The sequence below is a fragment of the Podarcis bocagei genome, assembly GCF_964188305.1.
Source record: "Podarcis bocagei genome assembly, chromosome: 10".
Classification (NCBI taxonomy): Eukaryota; Metazoa; Chordata; class Lepidosauria; order Squamata; family Lacertidae; genus Podarcis; species Podarcis bocagei.
Genome location: NC_138135.1, coordinates 35566880 through 35580468, shown reverse-complemented (window position 1 = coordinate 35580468; position 13589 = coordinate 35566880). Strand labels below are relative to the sequence as shown.

General features: G+C 41.2%; 1 protein-coding gene across 9 annotated transcripts in view; it reads left to right on the top strand.

The window, feature by feature from the left end:
• ATF7IP (activating transcription factor 7 interacting protein) overlaps positions 1–10378 on the top strand; it is a 72356-nt gene extending 61978 nt beyond the window's left edge. For 7 of the 9 annotated variants that reach the window (XM_081209500.1, XM_081209499.1, XM_081209498.1 and 4 more), the window contains exons 11-15: positions 736–805; positions 3243–3398; positions 3941–4126; positions 4513–4625; positions 5736–10378. In XM_081209500.1, coding sequence (XP_081065626.1) covers positions 736–805; positions 3243–3398; positions 3941–4126; positions 4513–4625; positions 5736–6152 — 942 coding nt within the window. In that variant the 3' untranslated portion in view covers positions 6153–10378. The remainder of the gene's footprint in view (positions 1–735; positions 806–3242; positions 3399–3940; positions 4127–4512; positions 4626–5735) is intronic. The other 2 variants (XR_014012028.1, XM_081209496.1) reach the window with 2 other exon arrangements.
• Positions 10379–13589: the final 3211 nt, after the last annotated feature.

The following is a 13589-nucleotide window of genomic DNA, read 5'->3' as shown; positions in this document are numbered from 1 at the left end:
ACCTGTAGAACTAAGGTGCTTATATTCAGATAATTTATTATTGATATTATTTTAGTAAAATTTGGTATTTACAATTTATTTTAATAATCAACTTTTTTTTGCATCTTGCCTGGCAGTAGAAATGAGATAATAGACACCAACAGCCACTCCCACTCCATCCTGGCAACCCTCACTCCATCATGACAACCCTCAGTCATCAGTTGTAATGTTGCACACAAGTGCCCTTGCAGGACATTATAGAACCAAATCTGCCTCTCCCAAACAGTGCATTAACATGCTTCCAGGAAGAGACTGCAGCACCTTTCCATCCACAACTCCTATGGCCAACATTTGGGTGTTCCTTTTGTAGTATATGCTAACATTCTATAATATTTAAACATTTAAAAAAACAAACAAAGTTTGTTTCCTTCCTTCTTAAAGAACTTGGAGTCCCATAAGATGCCACATAATCTCTCTTCCTTTACTCTGCTTTAGATCTATGTGGCCCTCTGTATATGTAGAACAAACTACCTTAGTGATGTCTTTGGAAAAGTAAAGGACTTCCTTAAATTGTCTGCTTATTTCTATAGTTTCAGCTGTCAGATAAAACCCTTTAGATTTGTCAAGGCATTTGCTGGGATTTATTGAGTTTGTTTTATGTTTTCTTGTGAAGATTTTAGATTTTATTGCATGCTACTTTTAAAACTTTGTTGGAAAGGGAGTGGACAAACAAACAAACAAATATTTGTCTTCCAGAGTGGAAAGGCCACAGGCAGTGGAGTAATTGATCTCACACTGGATGATGAAGATGATGGCTCTTCTCAAGGTAAGCCAGAAGATATGCATGACTAACTGGACATCTCCTGCTTTTTGGTAAATGTTAACTGCCAAAGATGATAAATATTTGCCAAGTCAAAAGATTCCATCAGACAGCACTATTAAAGTTTTAAACTTAAAATGCCATCCAGTTTTCTAGGTAGCAATTCTAATGTAGGTATTAGTAATATATTTAGTAATATATTTGGGCAGTGTGTCCTTACATCATTAAAGTATGTTCAAGTTTTGACAGATATCCTACTGTTCTGTTTGAATGTGTTTTCCATGAGTGTATAGGATTGTTCCCACCATCAGAACTTAGTGTTTAGATATTTGCTCTTACATGTTTCAATACTTCTATCTTCTAGTCCAAGCTGGCTTTGTGCCTCCTACCCTCACTTACAATGGAAAATATCAAACAAGATACTAACTTTCTCCCATTTTTATATTTGATGAAATGTGCAGACATAGTGGATTCAGGTGTGAGACAGGCATGGTTTGGAGAAAACAGCTTTGCAGGCCACATTTGAACCCCTGGAAGGTCATGTTTGGCCTACAGGCTGGAGGTTTCCCATCCCTGGTTTAGAAGATGTAAATAAACAAGAGGACCTTGTAGAGCAGTACCCAATAATCCCTTAAACACGTGCATAATGGAGCTATGAGCCTACAGTCATGTACATTTACTCCCATTGAAATTGGCTGGCATAATTATGTTTAATTAAATGCGGAATTTGCTGCCAGCGTATCTTGCTACATCCTATATTACTCTAAATAAAGCAGTTGACACCATGTCTTGAGGATGTCGAAATTTCATACAGATACTTGACTAGTGTAATATTCTTGAACTCTGGTCATTGCTGCCATTCACAGACATTCTGAAAACTTATAAAATGAAGCTACTACTACTGCTAGCCTTTATTGGCATAAGTTAAAATAGTAAAATCATAAAATCATCCAAAGTCATCCAACTTTTGTTATTACTACGTTAATAGAATGTGAGTTAGTAAGGGTTGCTCTCAAATGCAATATTTTGTCTGAGTCCAGGAATTTGGCGACCACCCCTTCAAATTGCGGGGATCATCTAATCCTTTTCAGAATGCTATGAAAGTTCTGATCTGAGTTACAAGGCTTATTTGCTGGGTCGCATTGTACAGTGGTACCCCGCAAGACGAACGCCTCGCAAGACGGAAAACCCGCTAGACGAAAGGGTTTTCCGTTTTGGAGGCGCTTCGCAAAACGAATTTCCCTATGGGCTTGCTTCGCAAGACGACAGCCCATAGGGAAATCTCCGGGACAGCGGGGAAGCGCGACCTCCTCCCGCCGCCCGGCATCGCAACGAAGCTCCGATGCCGGGCGGGGGGGGGGGGAACGCCTCCTCCCGCCGCCCGGCATCGCAACGAAGCTCCGATGCCAGGCGGGGGGGGAACGCCTCCTCCCGCCGCCCGGCATCGCAACGAAGCTCCGATGCCGGGCGGGGGGGGCGGGGACACCTCCCGCCGCCCAGCTTCGGATGGCTTTCCTGAAGACTTGGGGTGGGAGGAGGGTTTTCCTTCCCACCGCCAACATTCAGAATGCTGTTCTGAATGTTGGCGGTGGGGAGGAAAAACCCTCCTCCCACGCAAGCCCCGGGAACAGAGGGAAAGCACTGCGCGCCTTCCCCTCTGTTCCCGTACCTGTCCTGAAGGCTTGCGGTGCGGAGAAAAGCCCTTCTCCGCACCGCCAGCCTGGCAAGCGGTTTCCCTAGGAACGCATTAATTGATTTTCAATGCATTCCTATGGGAAACCGTGCTTCGCAAGACGAAAAACTCGCAAGAAGAAAAAACTTGCGGAACGAATTAATTTCGTCTTGCGAGGCACCACTGTATAGTCAGAAGTAAGGAGGAGTGGTCACTTTCTGTATGGACTCCAATAAGTAAAGGTACAGGACCCCTGGATGGTTAAGTCCAGTCAAAGGCAACTATGGGGTTGCAGTGCTCATCTTGCTTTCGGGCCGATAGAAGAAAAGTTAACATCAGAGTGTAGATTTAAAGAACAGATACAATAGTACACTATGACCCCTTGATGAGATAAAAGTAAACTCATCGTCACCAGGAAAGTTATGCAGTCCATTTTTATGGGCAATACAAAACTCCATAAGTTTTAACCCCCGTCTGTTCGTTACTCTATCCTTAGAGGAGCAGGAGATAGATAGTGGGGTAGGTATTATATCTATCCCTTCAAAGCCCAGTTAGGTTACAATATTTTGGTTGTTGGCCCCAATTTGAGCATTTAAAATGAAGCTGTGAACTGTACAGGTAAGATCCTTTAATTGGATGTTTTTATTTCATTGTAAAAACTGAAAGGAGAATCTGTGTTGCAATTGACTGCCACTTCAGCAAATTTTTCAGCAGTTTTTCAGCTGCTTGTTTCTGTTTATAATTGCACATTGATTTTTTTTCTTTCCTAAGCAGGTGGCAAGAAGCAGAACCAATCTATACCTGCATTGAGCCTGTCAACCCAGTCTTTAGCTCGTCCTCTGCAGCCAGTACAGACAAGCCCTCTCCAACAAGCAGGCATGCCAACAACTGGCCTGTCGCAGACAACCATACATGTTCTCCCCACAGGTAAGACTGCATAGCCTAGGGAAAGGAAATAGTTCAGTATGGAAGGAGAGAGATTCCAGAACAGTGAATTGCCTCTTGGATGCAGTATTTGCAGGCGGCTATAGAAAATGTTGTTTTTTTACACTTAAATGATGCCCAGAGGGGATAATGCATTAAAATATTGTTGACGTAGAGGGAACTACTATGAGAATGCCTGCTTAGCTCTGAAGAGCTTACATCCATTAATCACCAAAGGGATGGTGAACTTACAGACTGAGGTTCAGAAAATTATAGGGGAGAAAGACATTTGTGTGTATGCACCAGACTGATCCATGTTCTGAAGAATCCAGTTGGGTTTTATAAATTATTTTTTTACTGTAGTCATTCAGTAATTTTGAAAGCTATCTTTTTAATCTTTTCTTTATTTGGTAAATCACATTACTAAAATTTAAGTGTCAATGAACTATGAGAAATTGCTTGATTTGTATGCTTTGGTTTTGTGCAGCATATGCTTTCTAGGCTGAGAACATTTTATACTCTTTTGATTACAATTTTGCTTCTAGCCCAGACAACTCTGAATGTAACCCATCGTCCAGTGACTCAGACTCCTGCCAGGCTCCCAATACCAAGAGCCCCTGCTAACCATCAAGTAGTCTATACTACTCTTCCTACACCATCAGGACAGAATCCTGTGCGAACCACAGTCATGCAGAGCCCTAGTTTAAGGCAGGTCAACCCACAAAACTCTGGTAAGCTCATCTGTCAGAGAACGGTTTATATATTAGCAGATGTGCAGCTGTACCTTGGTTCGAATGGAGATGCCAATTTTGTTAGAATTAGACAAATATATTGAAGCAGAAAGCTTGCCCAGAAAGCAAGGTGCAAACATACATATTCAAAGCATTTTGAGATTGGACTTTAGGGTGTATATGATATCTGACTGTGTTTTTATAACATCCTATGTACATGTAAAAGAAAGTATAGTTATGGCAAGATTTATACTATCTTTTTGTGTCTGCCAAATATTTTTTGTGATAGTTTGCAGTGTTAAGCAAATAAATGACCTAAACTCATCACAATGTATCATTATATTATTAACTTCTTTAACATATTGTGCCTTTGTGTATCGCTCTAGGTGTGACAGTACGAGTGCCTCAGACAACTGCGTATGTTGTAAACAATGGGCTAACCTTGGGATCTGGAGGGCCTCAACTCACAGTTCACCATCGGCCAGCTCAAGTGCATTCAGTAAGCACCCGTGTCCAGTTGTTGAGATGAATGTTTGGAGAAGAGTTTATCTCCCATGTCATATATGCTATTGTTTTTTAGCAGTATCTGTTAGCAATTGGGGACTTGCATAGCTGGACAGTCACTACTTTAAATGGTCTTACAGTCATTCATTCATTTAAAATTATCCTACCTTTCTCAAAAGAGTTCTAGGTGGGAAACTATGATAAAACAATAAAAAACAAATTTAAAAAGAAAGTATGTATACACCATTATCGTGAAACCACACACTAGGAATACTGTGTACATTTCTGGTTCACGTATCCTAAAAAGGATATTGAAAAGCTTGAAGTAGCACAGAAAGGGGCAACTATAATAACCGGTAGCTGGAGCAAGTCCCTAATGAGGAAAGATTACAACTTTGGAGGCTATGTCATTTAGGGGGGAAAGGTAAGTAAGGAGGGAAATAATAAAAGGGTAGAAAAATTACACCCTTTTGTATGTGTGGAGAAAATGAATAGATGAGTGAATTGTATAAGTGTGGAGAAAATGAATCAAGAAAAACTTTTCCCTCTCTTCTAATACTAGAAATGAGGTTATCTAGTGCGGCTGCATGTGGGGAGATTCAGGGTGGACAAAATAGTGTTTCTTCACACAATACATTTACTCCCCACAAGGTGTAATATGCAGTGTCTACCGTTAGTCCCCATTGCATATTTGTCAGCTCTTCATTCTGAAGTAACACCACACACTGCAACAGACTAATTTGGTTACTTTAATGGACACATCATTTGCAGCACTTTCTTGCATTTTTTTAGAATGATAAATTTTAGAGGAGTTGGGAGCCATTATGAAGCTTTTAGAGGGGCTGGATGTGGGTAAAGGGTTAGTTACTCCCACTTTGAAGAATAGGCCAATATTAAATAGGTTTCAGCCTTTACTCCTTTTGACTTCTCCACCTTGAAGCACATGAGTGTTTTATTGTCATTTCAGACTTGCTAGTTTTAAACGTAATCTTGCGTTTGCTGAGAATTGGTCTTGGGAATACTTGGATGGTAATATATGCATTTTGACAACAGGATGAGACAGTCTCCTCTGCCATCCTCATTGCGTCTCTTCATTATTCCTCAGGAGCCACTGCGGCCTGTGCATCCAGCCCCACTGCCAGAGGCCCCACAGCCATCACGCTTGCCTCCTGAAGCTGCCAACACCTCTCTGCCTCAGAAGCCACACCTGAAGCTAGCACGTGTAGAAAGTCAGAATGGCATAGTTCTATCCTGGAGTGTTTTGGAAGTGGACCGGAGCTGTGCCAGTGTGGATAGCTACCATCTGTATGCATACCATGAGGACCCCAGTGCTACTGTGCCCTCTCAGTGGAAAAAGATTGGGGAAGTAAAGGCCCTCCCCCTGCCTATGGCATGCACACTTACACAGTTTGTGTCTGGAAGCAAATACTATTTTGCAGTTCGTGCTAAAGACATCTACGGACGCTTTGGACCCTTCTGTGATCCCCAGTCAACAGATGTGATTGCTTCTCAAAGCAGTTAAACTTCAGACTCTGAAGGCTTCTCTCCTTGCCCCACAATTGTGGTTTACTCTGGTTTTGGGTTTATTCTCATGCATGAAACTCACTGTAAAAAATCCCCCCTGCAGGATTGTTTGGACAGCAATGTCATACACTACACAAACTCCATAACCAAAACCAAAATAAATTCCTAGCCTGCAGTGGGAGAGCCTGTATTTCTGATAAGCTCTTGAAGTACGAAGTCCTCTCTCCTTCCCTCACAAGCTGCTCTGCCTGTTAAGCTGTAAGACAGTGACCCCTGGGAATTTGGCTTCCAGCTGACCTAGGCTGAAGAGGAGTGTCATGCACAGGCCAAAGGGCAGGAGGAGTGTTCAAGGGTCAGGTTAGGAGGGAAGTCAGGATTCAGGGTCTTGCTTTCTTTTGTTTTGGAACAGTGACTAGTCTTACAAGGCACAGCCTGCTTTCTAGAAGGCAAAAGACCTTGTATGTGGCCAGTGCTTGAGAAATGTAGGTGTGTCTGATTATTTGAGGGGTGGGGGATTAAGCAGCCCTCTGGCTGGTTTGTAGAATACTTGCCACCAAAACCAGGGAACATTCTGAAGCCAGTCTGAAAACAGATTTATAGAAAACTTCAATTGCATTTCCAATAGTTTCCTGATCCTCATCTCTATGTCCTCTTTTTTAAAAAAGATTTATTTGTGCCTTAAAAGAATAATTTCAAAAGTAAACGTAGTCACACATCATGTGCACCCTTTCTTCCTTTGCTCTTTCTTTTTAGCCCCAGAGTGTCATAACCTTCCCTTATAGATTGCCCAAAAGTGTAGCACACAAAACCTTCCTGAGTTAATTCCCACTTGAGATCATTCAGGCCATCATTTAACCTGCTAGTTCTGACTGGTCTGTGAAGTTGGGTCATGCAGACAGTATTTGACACTTCTCCTTGGGAAGTTGGTGTGCCCTGTGGATTGGCCAAAGGAGATGTGGGCAGCCTAAGACACTTCCTTCTCCTCACATACATGAACACTTTTTGCTATGCTAAGCCAATCTGATAAGGTCGCTTAAAAGAAAGCAATCAACTCAATCTTCTAATAGAACCTTTCATTCTTTCAATGGCTGAGCCAACACAATATACAGTACCTCCACGTCCTTACATCCCAACAAGAGTTAGTGCCCACCACGAACACTTGAACCACACCTGACAGATGTTGAAGAAAGTTTCACTATGCCGTCTTCCAGAGAAAAGCAGCGCATCTATTGTCTTCCTGGTGTATCAGCTCCAGTTGGGAAGTGGGTGGCAGCTGTTCCCACTTCATTGACTGACCAGGGTCCAGCAGTTTCCTTAACTTGTTACTTCAAATCTGATAAGAGTTGAAACTGAAATTTAAGGTTTGTAAGAGGATGGTCTAAAGTTTGTTGATGCTGTACGTTTTGGAAAGACAGGGTCTTAATTCTCTCATTGTGAGAACACAAAGTAAATTTCCTTACATTTTTTTATATGGTATGCCTTACGTCCTCCGAGTTATATTCGTTTTGAGTGACATGAAAGCTTTTCTTGTAAATTTCTGGCTTATCTATCTAATGACTAAAGTCAAGAACTGTCTCAGAGCTAGATCGTATGTATATGGAATACTTCACCCCCAAAGCAAACAGCTGGCATTTCAACACTTTGTCTCACTTGCCTAACAGTGATGCAATCACCTACAAAAATGATATTTTTTTAGGGCCACCTCTAATTTTAATAAGTATAATGTAGGGGGGGAGGGGCAGAATCAACTCCCATTGGAAGTATACCAAAAACCAAGGGAGAATTTCATTACAAAAATAGTTTTATTGGGGAAGGGGCTTACCACTCTGCTGTTGACTCAACAATATCAGTTATGTGTAGCCAAAGATGTAGTTTATTATCTGCACTGGGTCCTTAACGCTGGAGAAGTTCCTCTTCACTTTTTTTATTGAACTTGGGCAATAAAGTCAAGCCTGGGTGCAACTTGAAGAGAAATATGTTTTTGTAGGGCTTGTAACACTGGAGGAAGCTGGGTCGCATTCTATTTAAGACCTTGCCACCGGAAAGGGAAAAAAATACGGATGAACATTCCCTAAATATATGCAGGAGAAAAATGTGAACCCTAGTCTGAGAAAAGTACATCTGCATACTTTGTACCTCTTGCCCCTTGTTATGGCGATACAGCAGATAATTAGCTAAGATTTTACTGTTGCTTACTCTTCTTTCTCTAGGACTAGATACTATTCCATTATCAATCAGCTATAAGGTGTACTAATTACAGCGTCTGTTAAGTTGGATCCAAGATGCGTACCTTGGGACTTTGTCTTTAGATCTGTGAATAGAAAATGGCAGTGAGGCTATTGTGGGGGTGGGACTTGCACTTTCTCAAGCAGAACTGATCTGGTCAGGCAAATTATGTAGGGCACCACAAAGGGAAAGGCAGAAACAGGCTTTAATTGAGTTAGTTGTCAACAAGTGCTCATAATTAGTGACTTTTTGGCCTTGTATCTGGTGCTGTATTTCTTTTTTGCTTTTGCCCCAAAGAAATGAGAGTTTACAAATCTTTATAACAGACATTGGAAAATAATATTTCTTTTTTATCAAAGTATTATAAGCTAAACTGGATTGCACAAATACCAAGCTGCAGAGTCATTGGAATTTTACTACTCTGTGCTTATTGAGAAACTGTTCAGCTCAGCACTCTCTCTGTGTGTTATGGATTAGGCAAACCTAAAGTTCTTAAAGAAAAGAAAGGGGGCAGGGGGGGATTTCAGCGTCCACACTTTCCTGTGTCAGTATTTCTCCCACCCACCCACCACGTTTTCCTTACTGCAGTATATGGCTGGCCCATGTTTGAAAATTCTGTTTTCTACTTCTATTTAAATGTGATACTGAAGTATGTCTCCATCTGTATTTCTGCTGTTTTCTCTTCTTTGCCTTTAATACTTGAGAATCCTTGTTCTAGTTAGTAACAAGTTCCATGTCTTAGGAAAGGACAAGTGAAATGTTTTCACTGTTTAAAATTAGAAAGTGGTGTGACTATTGCTGCTAAATTATTGTGAGTCCCTTAGGTTGACTTGTTTGTTTGTCTCTCCCATTTTATTTCTCAGATTACAGCTAGAAGGCCTTTTCAGGAAGACCTCAGTGGCTAGGAGACTGGAGACTTGGAAGGGGTGGGGTGTACAGCATACATTTTTCTGTACTTGCCACTTAATGGGGAAAGCTGGTTGGCAAGTGTTCTCTGAACTTAAAAAGAAGTTTGTTCTTCAGGGATTGCTGAAGCACTAAGATTAGTTCTGGGCTGCATTTTCGGCATGATTACAGTGCTACTTAAGGTACATTTTGCACAAAAGGGACTCATGAGAAATAGTGGCAAAGCTATTGGTGTCTGGGATATTGCTGGGATGATGCAAGTTGTGCTGCAATAAATCACATTGGTTCACCTTTTCATTTAAAGCTCTGTTGAATACTAAGTGGTCTGTGATCTGAGAACCCATGTTACATGTAAGGTCAGCCTATAAGTACCTTGTTCCCTCAAATTGCCACATTACAGTATTAAGTAGGAGAGCTACAATTGCAGTACACAAAAGTCTAGATGGAACCCCTTTAGTATTTTTATTCAGTCAACAGCAAAAAATACCGAAAGCTTGATATATTGAAAATACTGCTTTCTTTTAGTGTGTTTTGGCACACAGTGTTTTGTTAACACAAAGGAAAGTCTTTTAGTATTGCCAAAAACAAGTGATCCCATCCTTCTTGGAACCAGTTTTATGTCGAGAGGTGAATGTAGACATGAGTACAAATTAAAATGTGATATTTTATCATTGAATTTAATCAATATTTTATAACATGGTTTCTCACATTATTGTGCTGGCTTTCCCTGTTTGAAAATATATTTTAAGTGCTGTCTAAGTTGAAGTTTTATCTGTAAATAAAGTAATTGGACAGCCAAAACCTTGAGGTACTTGTTGGACTTCAGTAACTTATCAGCCACTGGCAAATAAACTCCTACAAAACTCCTTATAGAAACTTGCACTCTTTTTTCCCTTTTTCTTTCTACAGAAGAACGTGTAAATAAAGATAATGTAGGACGTACCAAAAAGTCCATTTTGAGCAGGGAAATGGCAAGTTCTCCAAGACTTTTGTATGCATTGTAGATTAGTGTCTGTATACGTGTTAATTGTAGTGGGGTTTTGTCTGACAAGCCTGAGATTTATACTTTGAAATAAACTACTGGGTTTTTAACCTTCGGCGTCTTGTGTGGTTGGTTCTCATCAAGGCAGTACTGCATTGTTTTTAAAAAGCTGACCACAAGCCTTTCTATGACAGCAACTTGACCTGTGTTCAAGGCTCCCCACTCCTTTTTTTTCTCTTAACTTGAATGTTTTCTTTAAGGGCACATATTGCACTGGGTTCTTTGGTAAAATTATGTGTGTACTAATAAGCTAAATATATTGAATTTATTTTTAATAGTCAAGTGCGAAATGTTATATCTAGCAATGACACAAATAAAAATGTAGGGAGGCAGACACAAAAATTTGTTGTTAAACTTCATTTTGAATACCTCTCTATTTAAAAATATTTACTTACCTGTTCAAACATCTATTTGGTTCTTTACTTTTAAATATTTTAACAAGCTGGTGTGTTGTTTCTTCACTTAAAAAAATACGCTGCAACAGCGAGGAATATCTTGTCTTCCACAACTGACACAAGGGCCAACTAATCAGTGTTGAAATGTAGCTTCTGCGCAAACTAAGAGGCTTCACCAAAGTCGATTCCAGGGAAGAAGATTGTACAAGGAGGACTCTTACATCGAGTCAGGCCATTGGCCCATCTAGTTCAGTATTCTCCATACTGATTGGCAAGCTGCTTGTGTTATGCTACTCTCCAGCAAAAATATAGGAAATGCTTCACATCCTTTTTTCTGATTACTTGGCAACAGTTACTTATGTGATGTCAAAAACAGTGCCTCCATATCTGCCTAATAACCCTTAGAACATCACCTCAGCATTTTGCTTCCTAGTGGTCTTTATACTTTCCCAATTGACTTAGCTTTTGGTTTTGGTTTTTAATGAAAACAGCCCAGGCCTCCTGCAGAAATGAACATGAAAATGAACTCATTTAAAATTCTACCACAAAATGAACTTGATTCACATGGATATTATGGATATCCTTTCAGGCATAGTTCAGCTAGATCATTCTGGATTAAGTGTTGTGTTTTTCAAGCTGCCTTGCAGGAAACTAGAGTTTCCTTACAAGCTCATCAGGGTTCAGACAAAGTATCCTGAAAGACAGCTCTGTTTACCAGTCCTCTGCAATGTCTAGCTGTAAAGAAATGCTTGGCAGTTTTTTAGAATGTTGTTCATGTAGGATGAATAATAGAATTGTAGAATTGTACAGCTGGACTTCCAGGGTTATTGAGGGTTATTGAGTCCAACACCCTGCAATGCAGGAATCTTAGCAAAAGGATCCATGACAGATGGCCATCAAACCACCTTCTGTGGGAGACCATTCCACTCTTGAGCAGCTCTTACCGTGAGAAAGTTCTTCTTGATGTTTAGTTGGAATTTCTTGTAATATGAAGTCATTGCTTCGGGTCCCAGTCTCCGGCGCAGAAGAAAACAAGCTTGTTCCATCTTCCACGTGACAGCCCTTTAGATATTTGAAGATGGCTATCAAATCTCCCTCTCAGTCCCCTCTTTTCTAGGCTGAATATACCCAACTCCCTCAACTGTTGGAAGGATTGGTTTACATATCCTTGATCATATTTGTTGCCCTCCTCTGCACGTTCCAGCTTGTCAATGTCCTTCTTGAATTGTTGCACCCAGAACTGCAGACGACTCCAGGTGGGGTCTGACCAAGGCAGAATAGAGTGGTGAGAATGGACTCCATGAGTACAGCCAGGATTTCTTTGGGCAGGGGGAAGGGCAGGCTTTCAGTATGCATAGACTAGTCTGTCTATGAAAAAGCTAGAGGTTTCTCCCATCTCCAGCTGCGTATAGATTCAGACAGTGTATGTTGGTCCATTACAGCAAATGGGGCCCTACCCCACCAACCTCAGCCTGCCTTCAGTCAGCCCCCATCTGCCTGCCTTCTTGCTCCCAGACCAGGAGAAGATAGCTTCCTCTTGCTCTTTCAACTCAGTATTGACTCTTGCAGAACTCAGCAGGAATTAGGAAGAGGACAAAACCTGAATTAGTTGGCTCTGGCGCCACCTATTATTAGACTCCCTGACTTCTGTCCTACCAGTGCCAATAAGCACCAGTCACCATTGCATTCAGCCAAGCAAGAGGTATTGTCATAGTTCAAAGGCACATTCCATACTGGCAAAAGCCCTCAAGCAAGGGGCAGAACAGGAGAAGAAAAGAGAATGTGAAGAAAAAAGGATGCGTGAGCAAGTCTTGATTGGATGGAGGGTGGCCTCTGGGCTGGGCTTCCCTTCCCCTGGCTTCGCCTACTTGTTGCTTTATTTGTTGAGGAACACACCGATCCCTTGTGAGACAGCAGAAGAAAAGACAATCATAGTAGTCTTTGGATCCCCTATACTAGGGGATAAATTTGTAGGTGCTGCCTATTATTGCTATTTTGTTGTTGTTTTATTGTATTGCTTTTAAGTGACACCTGTAAGGTATAAAATGCAGTAAACTATTTAAGTCACTTGGGGCCAAATTGGCTAGCAATACCTAGTGGGGAGAAGCAGGAACTCTTCCTTGATCTCCTTGTAGAAAATGGTGGGATATAAATGCAATTAATGAATAAGTAAGTGTTTGAAAATTATGTAACCCAGAGTCCCATTATTGGGTTGTGAGCTCATCACTATCCTGCAGCCTTTTCAGGGACCCCTTAAGTAGCACATGGGCTTAAAGGATGAAAGCTGTGTTGAAGCAAACTAGGTAACTTTGAGCTGGCAGTCCTGTCTCAGTCTAACCTACCTCACAGGGGTGTTGTGAGGGTATGCAACAAGGAGAAAGAACCACCTACAGCACATTGGAGTGAAAGTCAGATACAAATGAAATAGATATTCCCTGTGATGTCTACCTTGCATGTGCTGCCAATGTAGTGAAGGAAAACCTGACCTAACATTTGAGAGGTTCAAAGGCTGAAAAGTCTACCCGTTTAGCAACTTGCCTGCCTAACGAATGACAGAGGACTTCAAATCATTTGCAATAAGCCATTCTGAATGTCAACTTGTTGTCTTCTTGTCTGATGCTTAGATAAACGAGGCATCTTTGACAATTTACACTATGGGCTACTTTGCCTTTAAGGGTCACTAGATACTCATTTGCCTGTAAAAGGTTGTAGCTTCAATCTCAGGAGAGACCTGGGTCTGAAACCTTGGAGAGCTTCCACCTACTATTGACAGTGTAGACAAGTGCTGAGCTAGGTGAGGAATGTGACAAGCTTTTTCCACAAGTGTCTTTATTTTACTAGGTTTTGTGTTGGCTTCATGTTTCCT